The sequence below is a fragment of the Podarcis cretensis genome (assembly GCF_951804945.1).
Source record: "Podarcis cretensis genome assembly, chromosome: 5".
In the NCBI taxonomy this organism is placed as follows: Eukaryota; Metazoa; Chordata; class Lepidosauria; order Squamata; family Lacertidae; genus Podarcis; species Podarcis cretensis.
In genome coordinates, this window is record NC_137174.1 from 161,437 (window position 1) to 180,060 (window position 18,624).

General features: G+C 40.6%; 1 protein-coding gene across 7 annotated transcripts in view; it reads right to left on the reverse strand.

The window, feature by feature from the left end:
* Positions 1-18,624, reverse strand: part of FAR2 (fatty acyl-CoA reductase 2) — a 69,930-nt gene that overhangs the window by 40,137 nt on the left and 11,169 nt on the right. For 5 of the 7 annotated variants that reach the window (XM_079975284.1, XM_079975280.1, XM_079975286.1 and 2 more), the window contains one exon: positions 10,826-11,049. In XM_079975284.1, the coding sequence (XP_079831410.1) occupies positions 10,826-11,014 (189 nt within the window). In that variant the 5' untranslated portion in view covers positions 11,015-11,049. Of the gene's footprint in view, positions 1-10,825; positions 11,050-17,426; positions 17,648-18,624 lie in introns of those variants that run through there. The other 2 variants (XM_079975283.1, XM_079975281.1) reach the window with 2 other exon arrangements.

Genomic DNA, 18,624 nt, shown 5'->3' on the forward strand with positions numbered 1-18,624 from the left:
GAATGCTGTAAAGAAAAGGACACAAAATGAGAGGAAAGATAAGATCTTGGAGAAAATTAAAGAACTAGAGAAGAAGCTAAGATCAAACCCGAAGTCACAGCCGATTCTGAGAGAAATTAAACTTTATCAAGCACAATACTCTAAATTGATAAACCAGGAAATAGAGTGGAAGATTAAATTAATGAAACAAAAAACTTTTGAATCGGCGAATAAATGTGGAAAATTGCTAGCTTGGCAACTGAAGAAGAGACAAAAACTAAATACAGTTACAAATTTAGAGATTGAAGGAAGAAATATTCAGAACCCTGTGGATATTAAAAAGTGCTTCCAGAGATACTTCAAAAAATTATATACTCAAGGGCCGCAAGACGAGGTTGAGATTAAACAATTTTTGGAAAAAAATGGACTACCTAAATTGTCACAAGAAAATAGATCAATCCTGAATTGCAAAATAACACGACAAGAGATTGAACAAGCCATTCAGAACATGCAATTGGGCAAATCCCCAGGGCCAGATGGGCTGACCTCCAAGTATTATAAGACATTAAAAGACTATCTGATACAACCACTGATGGAGGTTAGCAATGAAATTATGGAGGGGAAGAGGGCGCCGGAATCGTGGAAGGAAGCTTTTATCACATTGATACCAAAATCGGAAGCTGAAAAGACACAACTTAAGAACTATCGTCCCATCTCTCTTTTAAACGTGGATTACAAAATATTTGCAGACATTTTGGCAAGTAGATTTAAAAAAGTATTAAATGAAGTAATTCACAAGGACCAGGCAGGCTTTCTCCCAGGTAGACACCTGTTTGCTAATACAAGGAACATCATTGACATTTTGGAACTTTTGCAAACAGATATAAATACAAAAGCAGTGTTAATTTTTATAGATGCGGAGAAGGCCTTTGACAATATTTCCTGGAAATTTATGAAGGGAAATTTAAAAGAAATGGGAGTGGGACGGGGTTTTGAGAATGGGATTGATGCAATATATTCAGAACAAAAGGCTAAACTGATAGTTAACAATGTGGTTACAGAAGAGTTTAAAATTGAAAAAGGAACACGACAAGGCTGCCCTATTTCCCCTCTGCTATTTATTTCGGTTCTGGAGGTGCTCTTGAATATGATTAGAGGGGACCGGTTGGTGGAAGGAATTCAGGTCGGAGCGAAACAATATAAACTTAAAGCTTTTGCAGATGACCTAGTTTTGACCTTGCAGGAGCCAGAATCTAGTACGAAAAGAGTATTACAATTGATTCAAGACTTTGGTCGGGTGGCGGGATTTAAATTAAACAAACAGAAAACCAAGGTATTGGGAAAAAAATTGACAGATACAGAGTCAGAACGGTTTCAGAGAGAGACAGAATTAAATGTGGTTAAAAAAGTAAAGTACCTAGGGGTAAACATAACAGCAAAAAATCTGAATCTATTTAAGGACAATTATGAAAAATGTTGGTCAGAAATTAAGAGAGACTTAGACAGTTGGACAAAATTGAAACTTTCTTTGTTAGGCCGAATTGCTGCTATCAAGATGAATGTATTGCCAAAAATGTTGTTTTTGTTCCAAACACTACAGATTGTGGACAAGACGGAGTGCTTCCGGAAGTGGCAGAGAGATATATCTAAGTTTGTCTGGCAGGGCAAAAAGCCCAGAATTAAGTTTAAGATACTAACTGATGCGAAAGAAAGAGGGGGCTTTGCCCTGCCAGACCTAAAGTTGTACTATGAGGCCGCAGCTTTCTGCTGGCTAAAAGACTGGCTACTTCTCGAAGACACTGACGTACTGGATCTGGAAGGTTTCAACAATGCTTTTGGTTGGCATGCATACTTATGGTATGACAAGGTTAAGATCAATAAGGCCTTTAAGAACCATATTGTCAGAAAAGCAGTGTTTAATGTCTGGACAAAATATAAAGACTTATTGGAAAATAAAACTCCAAGGTGGCTATCACCTCTGGAAGCTAAGGCCCGAAAAAGACCCAATATGGAGGCCAAATGGCCAAAATATGGGGAAATACTAGAAAAAGATGGAGACAATTGGAAATTGCAGAGTTTGGAGAAAATGAAGGATAAAGTGTGAGACTGGTTACACTACGCTCAGATTAAAGAATTCTTTAAAAATGACAAAAAGTTAGGGTTCCAGGTGGAGAAATCGAAATTGGAAACAGAACTGTTAGAACCTAAGACCAAGGTACTTTCAAGAATGTATAACTTGCTGTTAAAATGGAACACACAAGATGAAATGGTTAAATCGGCTATGATAAAGTGGGCACAGGATATTGGGTATAACATTATGTTTGAGGACTGGGAAAGGTTGTGGACCACTGGGTTGAACTTCACTGCATGTAATGCTTTGAAGGAAAATGTAATGAAAATGATATATAGATGGTACATGACCCCAGTTAAACTTGCCAAAATATACCATTTGTCTGATAACAAATGCTGGAAATGTAAAGGAAATGAAGGAACATTCTTTCACCTCTGGTGGACGTGCCCTAGAGTGAAGGCCTTCTGGGAAATGATATATAATGAGTTGAAAAAGGTATTTAAGTATACTTTCCCCAAGAAACCAGAGGCCTTTCTCCTGGGTATTGTCGGCCAGAGGGTGATAAAGAAGGACAGAACTTTTTTCCTGTATGCAACAATGGCAGCAAGGATACTCATCGCTAAGCATTGGAAAACCCAAGATCTACCCACACTGGAAGAATGGCAGATGCAACTGATAGACTATATGGAATTGGCTGAGATGACCGGCAGAATCCGAGACCTGGGAGAGGAGAGAGCTGAAGAAGATTGGAAGAAATTTAAGATTTATTTACAAAAATACTGTAATTTGGTTGAATGTTAAGGAGGATGCTAGATCATAAATAATTGAGCACCACCAAATTAGGCGGAATTAGGACGATAAGTGAGATTGAGGAAAATATAAACCTTTTGGAGAATTATTAGATTATATTCAAATGAATGGGATACAAGAATCTAAACAAGATGATAAATTGCTGGCAAAATTTACAATGATGTAAGTGGGAGCGGGAGACGCGAGGGAGTCCAAAGAAGTTATGAAACGATGTTATGATATATGTTATATTGTTTATTATTTCTGTATTTGTATTTAAAAATCTTTATATATATATATATATATATATATATATATATATATATATATATATTACTGTGATTCCAAAACAAGATCAAGATAGATCCAATGTCAATAATTACAGACCAATCTCCCTACTTAATGTGGATTATATTTTTTTTGCAAATATACTGGCCAACAGGCTAAAGAAGTTTATGTCGGAATATATCCATAAGGACCAGGCAGGGTTTCTGCCTGGAAGACATATGAAAGATAATATTAGGTACTACACTTGATCTTAGCCAAAAGGCCGAGAAGCGATGATAATATTAGGAACATTGTAGACGTTTTGGAAAAGTTGGAAGCAAGAAAGAACTGTAAAGCAATGTTAATGCAGAGAAAGCCTTTGACAATGTATCTTGGAGTTTCATGTCACATAACTTAGAAAGTATGGGGGTTGGTCAAGAGTTTTTAAATGGGATTAATGTGATCTATCATGAATAAAGAGCTAAAATTATAGTAAATAATGTGGTCTCAGAGGAAATTAGAATTGAGAAGGGAACCAGGCAAGGGTGCCCACTTTCCCCTCTGCTGTTTATTTCAGTCCTTGAGGTCTTGTTAAGTATGATAAGAAAAGATGAACAAATTAAAGGTATTGTAGTAGGATCTAAACAGTATAAATTAAAAGTCTGATGACTTAGTATTGATATTACAGGAACCAGACTCCAGTGCAGTAAAAGCACTGGAGATGATACAGGAATTTGGACAGGTGGCGGGATTTAAGTTAAACAAGAGCAAAACCGAAGTTTTAGAGAAAAATCTGGACAATGAGGAAAGAAAATTACTACAAGAAAAGACGGGCCTAGTCTTTGTGAAAAAAGTTAAATATCTGGGAGTTAATTTGTAGGGGAAAAATTTGAACTTATATAAAGATAACTATGAGAAATTATAGAATGAAATTAAGAGAGATCTGGAGATATGGTCTAATTTGAAATTGTCATTAACGGGCCGGATTTCAGTGGTTAAGATGAATGTATTGCCAAAGATGTTATTTTTGTTTTAAGCCCTCCCAATTATTGACAATGTGAAATGCTTTAAAGAATGGCAGAAAGCTTTATCTAGATTTATCTGGCAGGAGGAGAAACCCAGAATTAAATACAAATTACTAACGGATTCAGGAGAAAGAGGGGGATTTTCCCTGCCAGATTTGAAGATCTATTTTGAAGCAGCAGAGCTTTGCTGGATTAAGGAATGGATATAACTAGAGGATACCGATGTCTTAGATTTGGAGGGTATGATAAAGTAAATGCCCATAATGCTTTTAAAAACCATGTAATTAGGAAATCTCTGTATAATGTGTGGATAAAATATAAAGATCTCTTAGAAAGGAAGACACCCAGATGGCTCTCGCCAGTGGAGGGAAAGGCCCAGAAAAAGTTAAATATGGAAACCAAGTGGTTGAGATATTCAGACCTGCTATTGGAAGACAAAGAAGGTTATAAATTAAAACCATTTGATCAAATTAAAGATAAGATAATTGGTTACATTATCACCAGATCAATGAATTGTATAAATTAGATAAGAAAAATTGTTTTGCTTCAGAAAAAACGAAGTTGGAAACAGAGTTGTTGGACTCTAAAGTTAAAAATTTGTCTAAAATGTATAATTTATTGTTGGAATGAACAAGGATGAACAAGTTAAATCTGTGATGATAGACTGGGCAAGATATGTGGGACACAACATAATGTTTGAAGACTGGGAAAGATTGTGGAAGAAAGGGGTCAAGTTCACTGCATGTACGGTGTTAAAGGAAAATATTATGAAAATGATGTATAGATGGTATTTGACTCCTGTAAAATCCCTGTAAATTTAGCAAAGATTTACGACAACAGTGATAATTTATGTTGGAAATGTAAAGAAAAGGAGGGTACTTTTTATCATATGTGGTGGACCTGCCCCAAGGTGAAAGACTTCTAGGAGAAGATTTATAATGAACTGAAAAAAAATGTTGAAATATACATTTCTCAAGAAATCATAGGCCTTTCTTCTTGGAATAACAGGTTTGGAATTTCCCAGAAAAGATGTCAAATTGTTTTTGTATGGCACAACTGCAGCAAGAACCTTGTTAGCTAAAAATTGGAAAACATAAGAAGTTCCAACAGTGGAGATGATGGATTTTTCGGAGCTGGCCGACCTGACTGGAAGAGTCCGTGACCAGGAGGAGGAGGAGTACCAGGAGGATTGGAGGAAATTTAAAGATTATTTAGTTAAATGTGTTAAGATAATATAATATAATTGGGAAAAGCTTGCAAATATCAGATAGGTTTAGGATTTAATTATGTAATCTTAGGAATACAAGAAAGAAGATTCCACCTAAACATTAGGAAGAACTTCCTGACAGTAAGAGCTGTTCGACAGTGGAATTTGCTGCCAAGGAGTGTGGTGGAGTCTCCTTCTTTGGAGGTCTTTAAGCAGAGGCTTGACAACCATATGTCAGGAGTGCTCTGATGGTGTTTCCTGCTTGGCAGGGGGTTGGACTCGATGGCCCTTGTGGTCTCTTCCAACTCTATGATTCTATGAATTAATATGTTTAAAGCTAAAATAGAAAGAAAGAATGATACAAAGTGATTAAGTTAATTTTATGAGAAAAATGGCTTTGGAAAACTGTTAAAATGATACACACTGAAATTCAACTAGGGGGATTTGAGGAAGTCATTTAACAATGTCACTAAGCTTGGTTTTCCCTTCATGGATCACTGCCTTGCCGTGGCGAAGGGGCTTGAAGAACTCAGAGAAGCTATGAACTATGCCGAGCAGGGCACCCAAGATGAACAGGTCATAGTGGAGAGTTTTGACCAAACGTGATCCACCTGGAGGAGGAACCGGCAAGCCACTCCAGTATCCCTGCCAAGAAAACTCCATGGACAAAGACAACAGGCATATAAAAGTTATGACGCTGGAAGATGAGCCCCTCAGGTCGGAAGGCGTCCAACATGCTACTGGGGAAGAGCGGAGAGCAAGTACAAGTAGATCCAGAGCTGATGAAGCGGCTGGGCCAAAGCCGAAAGGACGCTCAGTTGCGGATATGCCTGGAAGCGAAAGGAAAGTCCAATGCTGTAAAGAAAAATATTGCATAGGAACCTGGAATGTAAGAACCATGAACATGGGTAAGTTGGAGGTGGTCAAAAATGAGATGGCAAGAATAAATATTGACATCCTGGGCATCAGTGAACTAAAATGGACGGGAATGGGTGAATTCAGTTCGGATGACCATCATATCTACTACTGTGGGCAAGAAACCCGTAAAAGAAATGGAGTGGCCCTCATAGTCAACAAAAGAGTGGCAAAAGCTGTAAAAAGGTAAAGGTAAAGGTACCCCTGCCTGTACGGGCCAGTCTTGACAGACTCTGGGGTTGTGCGCCCATCTCACTTAAGAGGCCAGGGGCCAGCGCTGTCCGGAGACACTTCCGGGTCACGTGGCCAGCGTGACATCGCTGCTCTGGCCAGAGCCAGAGCCAGAGCCAGAGCCGCACATGGAAACGCCGTTTACCTTCCCGCTGGTAAGCGGTCCCTATTTATCTACTTGCACCCGGAGGTGCTTTCGAACTGCTAGGTTGGCAGGCGCTGGGATCGAGCAGCGGGAGCGCACCCCGCCGCAGGGATTTGAACCGCCGACCTTTCGATCGGCAAGCCCTAGGCGCTGAGGCTTTAACCCACAGCGCCACCTGCGTCCCATGGCAAAAGCTGTACTGGGATGCAATCTCAAAAATGATAGAATGATCTTGATACGAATCCAAGGCAGACCTTTTAACATCACAGTAATCCAAGTTTATGCACCAACTACTGGTGCTGAAGAAACTGAAATGGACCAATTCTATGAAGACTTACAACACCTTATAGAAGTGACACCAAAGAAGGATGTTTTTCTCATTATAGGGGATTGGAATGCTAAAGTAGGGAGTCAAGAGATAAAAGGAACAACTGGCAAGTTTGGCCTTGGAGATCAAAACGAAGCAGGGCAAAGGCTAATAGAGTTCTGTCAAGAGAACAAGCTGGTCATCACAAACACGCTTTTCCAACAACACAAGAGACGACTCTACACATGGACATCACCAGATGGGCAGCATCGAAATCAGATTGATTATATTCTCTGCAGCCAAAGATGAAGAAGCTCTATACAGTCAGCAAAAACAAGACCTGGAGCTGACTGTGGCTCAGATCATCAGCTTCTTATAGCAAAATTCAAGCTTAAACTGAAGAAAGTAGGAAAAACCACTGGGCCGGTAAGATACAATCTATGTCAAATCCCTTATGAATACACAGTGGAAGTGAGGAACAGGTTTAAGGATTTAGATTTGGTGGACAGAGTGCCTGAAGAACTATGGATGGAGGCTCGTAACATTATACAGGAGGCAGCAACGAAAACCATCCCAATGAAAAGGAAATGCAAGAAAGCAAAGTGGCTGTCCAATGAGGCCTTACAAATAGCGGGGGAGAGAAGGCAAGCAAAATGCAAGGGAGATCGTGAAACATACAGGAAATTGAATGCAGATTTCCAAAGAATAGCAAGGAGAGACAAGAAGACCTTCTTAAACAAGCAATGCAAAGAAATAGAGGAAAGCAATAGAATGGGAAGAACCAGAGATCTGTTCAAGAAAATTGGAGATATGAAAGGAACATTTCGTACAAAGATTTCCATAATAAAGGACAAAAGTGGAAAGGACCTAACAGAAGCAGAAGACATCAAGAAGAGGTGGCAAGAATACACAGAGGAATTATACCAGAAAGAAACGGATGTCTCATATACCCCAGGTAGTGTGGTTGCTGACCTTGAGCCAGACATCCTGGAGAGTGAAGTCAAATGGGCCTTAGAAAGCACTGCAAATAACAAGGCCAGTGGAAGTGATGGTATTCCAGCTGAACTATTTAAAATTTTAAAAGATGATGCTGTTAAGGTGCTACACTCAATATGCCAGCAAGTTTGGAAAACTCAGCAGTGGCCAGAAGATTGGAGAAGATCAGTCTACATCCCAATCCCAAAGAAGGGCAGTGCCAAAGAATGCTCCAACTATCGCACAATTGCACTAATTTCTCACGCTAGCAAGGTTATGCTTAAAATTCTACAAGGAAGGCTCAAGCAGTATGTGGACCGAGAACTCCCAGAAGTGCAAGCTGGATTTAGAAGAGGCAGAGGAACCAGAGACCAAATTGCAAACATGCGCTGGATTATGGAGAAAGCTAGAGAGTTCCAGAAAGACATTTACTTCTGCTTCATTGACTATGCAAAAGCCTTTGACTGTGTCGACCATGGCAAACTATGGCAAGTTCTTAAAGAAATGGGAGTGCCTGATCACCTCATCTGTCTCCTGAGAAATCTCTATGTGGGACAAGAAGCTACAGTTAGAACTGGATATGGAACAACTGACTGGTTCAAAATTGGGAAAGGAGTACGACAAGGCTGCATTTTGTCTCCCTGCTTATTTAACTTATATGCAGAATTCATCATGCGAAAGGCTGGGCTGGATGAATCCCTAGCCGGAATTAAGATTGCCGGAAGAAATATCAACAACCTCAGATATGCAGATGACACAACCTTGATGGCAGAAAGTGAGGAGGAATTAAAGAACCTTTTATTGAGGGTGAAAGAGGAGAGTGCAAAATATGGTCTGAAGCTCAACATCAAAAAAACGAAGATCATGGCTACTGGTCCCATCACCTCCTGGCAAATAGAAGGGGAAGAAATGGAGGCAGTGAGAGATTTTACTTTCTTGGGCTCCATGATCACTGCAGATGGTGACAGCAGCCACGAAATTAAAAGACGCCTGCTTCTTGGGAGAAGGGCAATGACAGGCCTAGACAGCATCTTGAGAAGTAGAGACATCACCTTGCCAACAAAGGTCCGTATAGTTAAAGCTATGGTTTTCCCAGTAGTGATGTATGGAAGTGAGAGCTGGACCATAAAGAAGGCTGATCGCCGAAGAATTGATGCTTTTGAATTATGGTACTGGAGGAGACTCTTGAGAGTCCCATGGACTGCAAGAAGATCAAACCTCTCCATTCTGAAGGAAATCAGCCCTGAGTGCTCACTGGAAGGACAGATTGTGAAGCTGAGGCTCCAGTACTTTGGCCACCTCATGAGAAGAGAAGACTCTCTGGAGAAGACCCTGATGTTGGGAAAGATGGAGGGCACAAGGAGAAGGGGGCGACAGAGGACGAGATGGTTGGATAGTGTTTTCGAGGTTACCAGCATGAGTCTGACCAAGCTGCGGGGGGCAGTGGAGGACAGGAGTGCCTGGCGTTCTCTGGTCCATGGGGTCACGAAGAGTCGGACACGACTAAACGACTAAACAACAACAAAGCTTGGTTTAAATATGGTTAAGATTTATGTTTGTCTGTTTGTTTAATTTTTTTTTGTAAAATCAATAATTTTTTTGGGGAAAAAAAGAAAATAAAATTATTAACTCCTTATGTAAAATCTGAGCCTTAGTAGCTGGAAATAAAGATAACGAAGCCAACTGAAGATAAGGGATTATTACTTGTCCTGTTCGGTATTATATAGTGGAGAATGGCAGCAGGGGAGTCAGGTGCACCAAGTTGCCTCCAACATTGTGGGAGCTGGTCACGCATGTGTGACATCACACACGTGCCACCGCCACCCAACCTGGCCAGGCCAACTTGGCCCGCCACCACCCCACCACCAGCTGCCTTACCTTTGGTGGAAGATGTCCCAGTGAGAAGACACTTCCTGCTGGTGCATCTTTGACAGAGAGCACCAGAGCGCTTTCCTGGAAGGTGCTCTGGCGTTCCTCAAAAGGACGTGCCAGATGAAGATGCTTCCCCCTGACAGGTCCTTTGGAGGACTACAGTGGAATCTTGGGGGGGGGGGCCTTCTTGACAATATTGGGGGCCCTGGCACCGGTGGGGGGGTTGTGACAGGACTCACCAGAACAGAGCACCAGCAACTATGTTGTACTGACACCCTTGATCAAGATATACCAGCATCTCATTTTTTTTTACAACCCCCCCACCACTATTTGATACATGCAGATATAAAATATATTCAAAAGAAACTAATATTGATACCACAAATGCTAAAGTGAAAAAAACAACACCCTACTACATATTGTATAGTTAGTCTTTTCATTCACAGCCTCTCCAATGTCTTGGAGAGAGGCTGTTACAAACAAGCTGAAGTTTCACATCTGAGAATTTGCTGTGACTGAAACCAACACAAGCCGTTGTTGAGTCCATCCATACACAATCTTAATGGATAGTTACTCCAAGGTCAGATTCCCATGCCACTTTAAAATTTGCATTGCCATTGTTTTCTGACACTGGCATATTTGAGAAGTAAGGAGAACTCACCTACAGATTGATATTGCATTTAAAATAAAATACCATCCCACCATCCTGTATATTCTGGGTTCTCTGTGAGGAGATGCCAGCTAGACATTGCATGCAAGGTGCTAAAATGAGATGAGCAGAGGGCAATGGAGATTCAATCCCTACTGCCTTTACAGACTTCGGCTTTCCATGCCCCTATTTAGTATCTGACCCCGTGGTCTAGTATCTGACCACGGGGCATTATTAAAGCAAGACTCCTGTTGAGGATTTCAGTGACTAATGGCCAACATATCTATGGTGAAATGATGTAGATTATATGGGAAATAGGGGCATGGTAACCCTGAGGTGCCGAGGCACAAGACACTGCTGCCATAGATTCCCATATAAAGTTAAATGTCTTACCTTACACTTCACCATATCCTGCACTCTCTCTTGCGTTGATTGTCCAGACTTGGGTCTCACAAGAATATAAATACTTTTCACATCAGGGCTGCAATACAACAGCTTTTCCACTAGCACTTTGCCCATAAAACCTGTGGCTCCAGTAACAAGTACTGACTTTCCATTGTAGTAGGATGCAATTGATGACATGTTGTTTTCAGTTTCCAGCTTCTTTGTGGAGGTATCTAGCAGAAAGATGGAATAATGCAATGTGTTAGATGTCTGAAAATTCTGGATCATGGTTCGGAGTAGTATTGGCACTGTTTAGGCCACTGATGGCCAAACTTGGCACTCCAGCTGTTTTGGGACTACAACTCCCATCATCCCTAGCTAACAGGACCTGTGGTCAGGGATGATGGGAACTGTAGTCCTAAAACAGCTGGAGGGTGAAGTTTGGCCATCACTGGTTTAGGCCGTACCTTCTGCTAAAATTAGAGGACTGCGAAGAAGAAAATTCTATATTAACAGAAGAGCAGGCTGGTTTTAAGAAATGAAGATCAACTACAGAGAACTACTATCTAAACCACTATCTCAAGGCAATTTACATTTAAAATGATTAAAAACAGAGCGAAAAACTCCCAAACCCAAATACATTTAAAACAAGACTAAAACAAAGGATTTCTCTTTCTAAAACAATATAGTACAGAGCTCGACACAGAAGCCATGAAGGTCAATCACTCATTCTCCCACCCACAAGGTCAGGGGTGGGGGGTGGATTCAGCCTGTCCTGCTCCAACACCCCTGGAAGCAATGCCACTGGTAAAGCCCTGGCCTGGCTGCAGGGCATGGTGAAAGTTCCTGCGGGGCACGGGAGCGGACCAGAGGGTAGCAGTCTTCACTCCGGTTCGCTCCCAGCCCTTAGGGCTCATCCACACTTATCTATTGTCCCACACTTTCTAGGCACAGGTCAGCACTTCAAAGCACCATGTCCATGCATTTTTTGGCAGGTATTGGCACTTTCCCTGCAAAAACCCACTCTTTATTGCTGAATCAGAGGAAATGGCAATCCATGAATTGCATTTGTTCTGATTGAAGAGTAAAGAGTGAATTTTTGTGGGGAAAGTGCTGGGCCAAAAAATAAAAAGTGTTCTTACATGGTGCTTTGAAGTGCCTAGAAAAGTGGCAGAAAAGGAAGTATGGAAGTCTGCCATTCCCTTAGAATGGCAAGGTATTTTGTATCTTCCACTCACACTAGTTTGCATGGCCGACCTGTGTGGGCAGAGAAAGGTCCATTCATCCGAGCACACCATTTGATTATACATTTTACCTTTAGAAAAAAAACCAATTTTGAAAAATCAGTTGCACTAAAATGATTTTTAAATTCCAGTATTAAAAAAATGGGGCAAGGAAGACACAAAATTGAAAAAAAATATGATTGTATAAATGGAACAGCACACACACACACACACACACACACACACACACACAAAAATTGTAAGATTGATTTTAAAATGTAGCTAAAATGAGTCTGAGTGGAAAGGTAACAGCTGAAGTTATGTCAACAGAGATGCAGGATAAGCTCAAATGCCTAATAAATCACTGCAAAATTGCAGTGCAAAGACAACCTGACTGCTCAAGATCCTTGTATGAATTTACAAAGCCCTGAAGAACTTCAGTCCAGGGCACCTTTGGAACCACCTGACGTGATGGCTTCAGAAGAGGCCTGGGTGAATTCATGGAGCCAGGCTATCTGTGGCTCCTCGTCATGACAGCTATGCCCTGTCTCCACAGTCAGAGGTGGTCATGTTTCTAAATACCAGAATACCAGTTGCTGGAAGCCTCAGGAGGGGAGAGGGCTCTTGTGCCTGAGTCCTGCTTGTGGGTTTCCCACAATGGGCATCTGCGTGGCTACTGTGAGAACAGGAAGCTGGACTACATGGGTCATTGAACTGATCTTTTGAACACTTATATCCTAGTTTGATCACTGAGGTCACCTGTAGTAGTGCTGAGCTGGTGAAACTGGTTTGTCAACAACATGAAACTGACACCTGTGGAATGCTCTTCCAATAGTTAATGCCTTCCGTATTAAATTTTTAATGATTGCTGAAAACTTTTCTATGATACCAGACCTATGCAAACAATTAAAAAAGGTGTTTTCTGTAACAGTTAACTGGTGATCTGTAATTTCAATTTTTTATGTGGCTTTTATATATATATTTTTAAAGTTACATGACTTTATTGAAATTCATAAATAACATAAATAATATACATAATATACACACTCTTAATTCGACAAAAATGAAAACAACCATGTACTAATATTATTCTTTGAATTCAGAAAAATTAAACTTCATTTAAATTTATAGTCTCTTTTTTCCAATCTTTTTACTAACATAAAATACACTTCCTATCATTTCCCAATGCAAACTTTCTTTCTAGTGTTGAATGTACTTAATATTATTACCTTACCCTTTCTGTATTTTCTAATACCTTCTTACAACAGTTTGTATTCATTACCTTATTTCTTAACAATTACTTTAAACAAGGGTCATTCAAATGCTGCCATAAATATTATACCACTATTATATTTCTGTATACGCTATTATATTTCTTATACATATCCCATTTTTGAATAAATAATTGTCTTGTGTTGCCTCTTAGTCTATTGGTCAATTGCGCCATTTCCGCATATTCCTGTAATTTGCCTTGCCAATCTGATAAAGTTGGAACTTTCCCCCCTTTCCAATTCATTGCAACCAGTGTTCAGACTGCAGCCGTGGCATATAGGAAGATTTCTCTTAATTCTTTTGGGGTTTTTTGGGGGGAATTTGGAACCTAAAATACCCAGTAGGAAGGCCTCTGGCTTTTTTAAGAATGTTAACATAAGATCTTTTTCAGCTCATCATAAATAAGATTCCAAAACTCTCTGATCTTTCTGCATGTCCACCACATGTGGTACATATCTCCTTTACTTTCACTGCACCGCTAACAGTTATTCGATATTTTTTTAAAATGTATTTTTTATTAAAGATTTTCTTGATTTACCGAAGTATGTGTAATGTCTCTCTCTCGTATTTTTTCCATGTAACATTTTTACAAATCAGTTTCATTTGTGGGGTCGGGTGGAAATGTTTCTATTTTACTTAATATATGTAGGGTTTGGTGTGAAGCTATTCAATATATTTTTGTACATCTTTGAAAGCTTTGATGGAGTGAGATACCATTTGTATTGCATCTTTAGCATGTTTTCTTTAATGGTGTAACATGCCGTAAATTTCATGTTTGCTTTCCAGAGCGTTTCCCATGTCTTGAGCCCATCTAAGAAGAAAAATATGAAAGGAAGCTGGCTGACATATAATTCCTTGTTGATAGATGACGGTAACCAAATAAATCTTAGAAGCTATGAGGAAATAAAAGATCAGCTCTCAGGATGGCTAGAATATCAACTCCAAGAGACGTGTTTTTTTTAAGCAAGATTAAAAAAATGGCTTTGCCCTCTAAATTTGAAAAAGAATTACTAAATAACAAAGTTAAGATAATATCAAAGATGAGGAGGAGGTGAAGGTGGTTTTTATATAAAATTGTTGTCCAACTGCATAATGGACAAACAACTTTCTGAAATATATTGTAGATTTTATGTATGGCTTTTGATTTACTGTAGCATCACTGGTGGAGGAAGAGGAGAGCGGGGGGAGTGCACCGTCCCCAGCAGTGCGATCCCAGTAGGGTGCCATTGCGGCTGCCCCCGAGCCCACGCTGGGCGCCACGCCCCTGCAGGCAGTGTGTCCCACCCCCAGGACGCACGCCAGCCCTGCCCCTGCCTCTTCTCCACCCCCGGTGCCGGAGCATGAAGCTCCGCCCCTGTGTAGCATGCCAAGTTTATTGATGGTCATCCAAGCTCTGCTTAAAAATGATCCTTCATTGGAGGTTTTAAAGCAGAGGTTGGATGGCCCTCTGTCATGGATGCATTGCAGGGGGTTGAACTAGATGACCCTCAGGACCGCTTCCAACCCTACAATTCTATTACTACTTGCCTGGCAGGAAATTGGTCAATCAGTGTTTGAAATAACTAAATAAACTTCAGAGACATTCATTCATAATCATTTTGCACTAGATGGTCCTTCAGGTCCCTTTCAACTCGACAATTATATGATCCTATGAACATTTTATTGAAGAAATCTGATCTCTGTATTCAGTGGCAAATCTCAGAGAATGCTGCATTCTGTACTGAGCTTCTTTATATCACATTGTATGTAAGATAATCTTTTTTATCATTACTGTACCAGTAAACTGCAAAATCTATTTGCCCTGTGATCACTGTACATTGGGGATTAATATACAGGCTTCTAGGAGCACACACTTATTTTCCCCACAATGATTTTTTCTCAAATTAAACTAGGGATTTTGGATTATGGAGAAAGTCTAAAGGTATAATCATTTAACTTTGTGTGCAACTTTGAAGGCCAAGGTAATCTTAACCTAAATTCTAGAAAGGAGGACTGCAGCACTGAATTCCCCAAGCAATCATGTGCTGCAGGTGTGTAGGGGGAATATTGGGTTTATTGTGCCCATTTTAGAGTGAACCTCTCTATACTTATATTTCACTGTTGGCAGTGCTTTTTTTCCTAAAAAATGTTTAGGGGTACTCTCATTTTCCTACTCATATTGAAATACTGCCCCTCAATGAGGCCCAACTTAGATTCACAAAATATTTAGGAGTATGTGTACCCTTGCATCTCCCCAGAAATAAAGCACTGACTGTGGGTAATAAATTACAAATATATTTTTTAATATCCATATTTTAAAAAAGTGCTGTATGCTTTTGTAATGAAAATGAAGAAAAACACAAAATATAAACTTATTTCTGAAAAGTCAGATTTCCCCCTTTTAATGTGCTCTTAAACCAGTGCCCCCCCATCTGTACATATATCTCTGCAGAAAACAAGAACATGCATGATTTTGGATGAAGTGCAGCAGACACAGGAGTCTAAGGCTCTGGCTCAGTTCACATAATCAGCAGAATCAATACAAAAAGTTTTTCATAGATGCAATATTTGAACATTGCCCCACAAAGAATACCACTACCCTGCACACTGAAAAACGGCTTATGAGGTAGACGGCTAGGCTGAAACATAATCATAGCATGCTAGTTTTCTGTGTGCATGGAGTTTCTTGGGAGGGAATATTCAAAACACCACTCTATCCTCCCCTCCCCACCCCCAAAGTTCAGAAAAAAGTTTATTTTGTGACTCTGATGGTTATATGCACTAGTTCTCTGTGCAAGACAAATGCCACATATGAAATGACCCACAGTCTTTCCATGGATGAAGTGCCAATTCAAATCATGTGTGATTGTTTATTTTTATTTATAAAATATAATTATACTTCAATTTCATTTTTTTAAAAATCAAAGACGTTTACAACTATTGTTGTTCCTGTTGACATCTGTTTGACCTGAGAGACAATGGAGTGCACCTCTGGAGGTGAAGTGAAATCACTGTGTTAGCAGCACCAAAGTGCTGGATACTCTCCAGGATACTAGCCTGGGCTGCCCAGACAACAAGACCACCCTCTCGGCCTCGATGATGTGGTCCATAGGAAAGCAGAGCAATACATTTGGCACCAGCTTGGCTGCAGCAGTTGCTGAAAGGTGGCGTACAAAGTGCCACCCAAACGTCTTAGGGACTGCACTCTGGATTTGTATAGGCTTTACTCCTTAACCTTTCTTTTGATATGTCCTGCAAGGCAGTGGAAAATTTAGGATCAGAGTTTTCCTTCTGTTAGATGGGCTACCTTCCCGGGTGGATGAGACCCATCTGCCCCTCACTTCACTCTACTGTATGTGTAGAAACCACCTTCTTGATTGTTGGACTCACTATTGGTCTTGTTCACTTAATCTGCCAGAGCCTGTCCTCGCATGCAGGGGAAGTCCCTAACTCAGGGTTTGAGACCCAACCGAGGGTTTGAGACCCAACAGCTACCCTCATATGGTTTAGCTGGCCAGTCAAAGCCATATCCTGGGGTGTGGTCACTGTGGCATGCAGACAGCATGTTCCATCAACATCTCTTTTTCTTGGATGATCAGGTGCAAAAGAGGACAGGCTCCTGCCCTTTTAAAGAGGAAAGAGGATGTTTCAACAGCTGCAGTTTCCATGACAAACTATACCTTCCAGAAGTTCCCTCTTCTATGTAACTATCAAAGTCACAGGGAGCTTGACCTCTTTTGCATCTGGGCATTGTGCATTTATCTGGGGGGGGGGGAGGCAGATGCAAAACAAGGTCTGCCTCCAGCAAGTTTTGCATAGGCATAGGTCTGAATGAACATATAGCCCAGGTTCACTATAATTTATACTGTGGTCCTTCTGTCACTTCAATTCTGTGAGGGATGTCAGACAAGAGAAAATGATTTACTAAAGATTGCCCATGGCTAAACAGGGATTTTAACCCAGACTCCCCAACCAAATCCAACAGCCTCTCAGCTGAAGGACTCCAGGCTTACAAATAAGTCCACAAAATTTACAAGCCCACGAATATAGCTCAACTGTCCATACCTTGGGCGGCGGATGGGGGGGGGGAGACCCATTCCCATCCATTTTAGAAAAAAACTCCCCAGCCTGCTCACCTGGAAGCATTCTTTACTCACCAGAGGTAAGTGGCTATTTGTAAGCTTGTAGTACCGTGTCTTGCGTACATGCCCAGGCTCTAAGGAACTGCCGTGCCACTTCCTCTGGATCAAGTTGGGTGGTAATTGCTGAAGTTTCTTTTAATCTCTTAATAATCTCCCAAAGCCTGCATCATTGTCTCTGTCATCAGGATCAACCTATGGAATGGTCCTGGCAAATGATGTAAGCAGCTTTTGCATAATTCACCATAGCCCAACTATAATTTATAGGGATAGGTTTCATAATTGTACAATTCTAATTTCATCCTCCTACACTTGGTAACGAACTTGACTACTGGGAAGTTGCTAAATCCCAGTTGAGTATGCAATCCAATGGAGAGAAAGTATCAGTTAGGGATGGGCAAGAAATTCAAGGATGCATTTAAATCTCAGTCTTCGTGAGGAGTAAAAACAACAACACCAAATTGCTACAAAATGGAGAACTAAATTTAAGATTGGAAAAATGAGAAACAATGAACTTGAACTGACAAATCCTTCCACCCCTTAAATGTGATTCAGGCCAATGCATTTCAGTTGCAAAGGCATTGTAACACAAAGGAATGCTGCATGTTTCCTTTGTAGTTGTTACAAAACATTTCCTGGCCTTGTTCTGTTCTGTGATTATAATCAAAATGCCAAATTAACCCTAATTACTTCACCTGCAAAGTTCTTGCTTCACATTCCTGCAATCCTTATATATAGAACTTATATAGAAGTAAACCCCAATGAATACAGTAGGTAACTTCAGGGTAAACTTCCATAGTACTGCATTGTAACTCAGTTTTCAGAAATTATGTATCTTTGACAATTGTCCCAATTTTAAATAAATTGTATGAAGGATTATTGTGAAGAGATTCAGTTATATAGCATTGGTATAAGGTAAAGGTAAAGGGACCCCTGACAATTAGGTCCAGTTGTGTCCGACTCTGGGGTTGCGGCGCTCATCTCGCTTTATTGGCCGAGGGAGCTGGCGTACAGCTTCTGGGTCATGTGGCCAGCCTGACGTGGCCGCTTCTGGCGAACCAGAGCAGCGCACGGAAATGCTGTTCACCTTCCCGCCAGAGCGGTACCTGTTTATCTACTTGCACTTTGACGTGCTTTCAAACTGCTAGGTTGGCAGGAGCAGGGACCGAGCAACAGGAGCTCACCCCATCGCAGG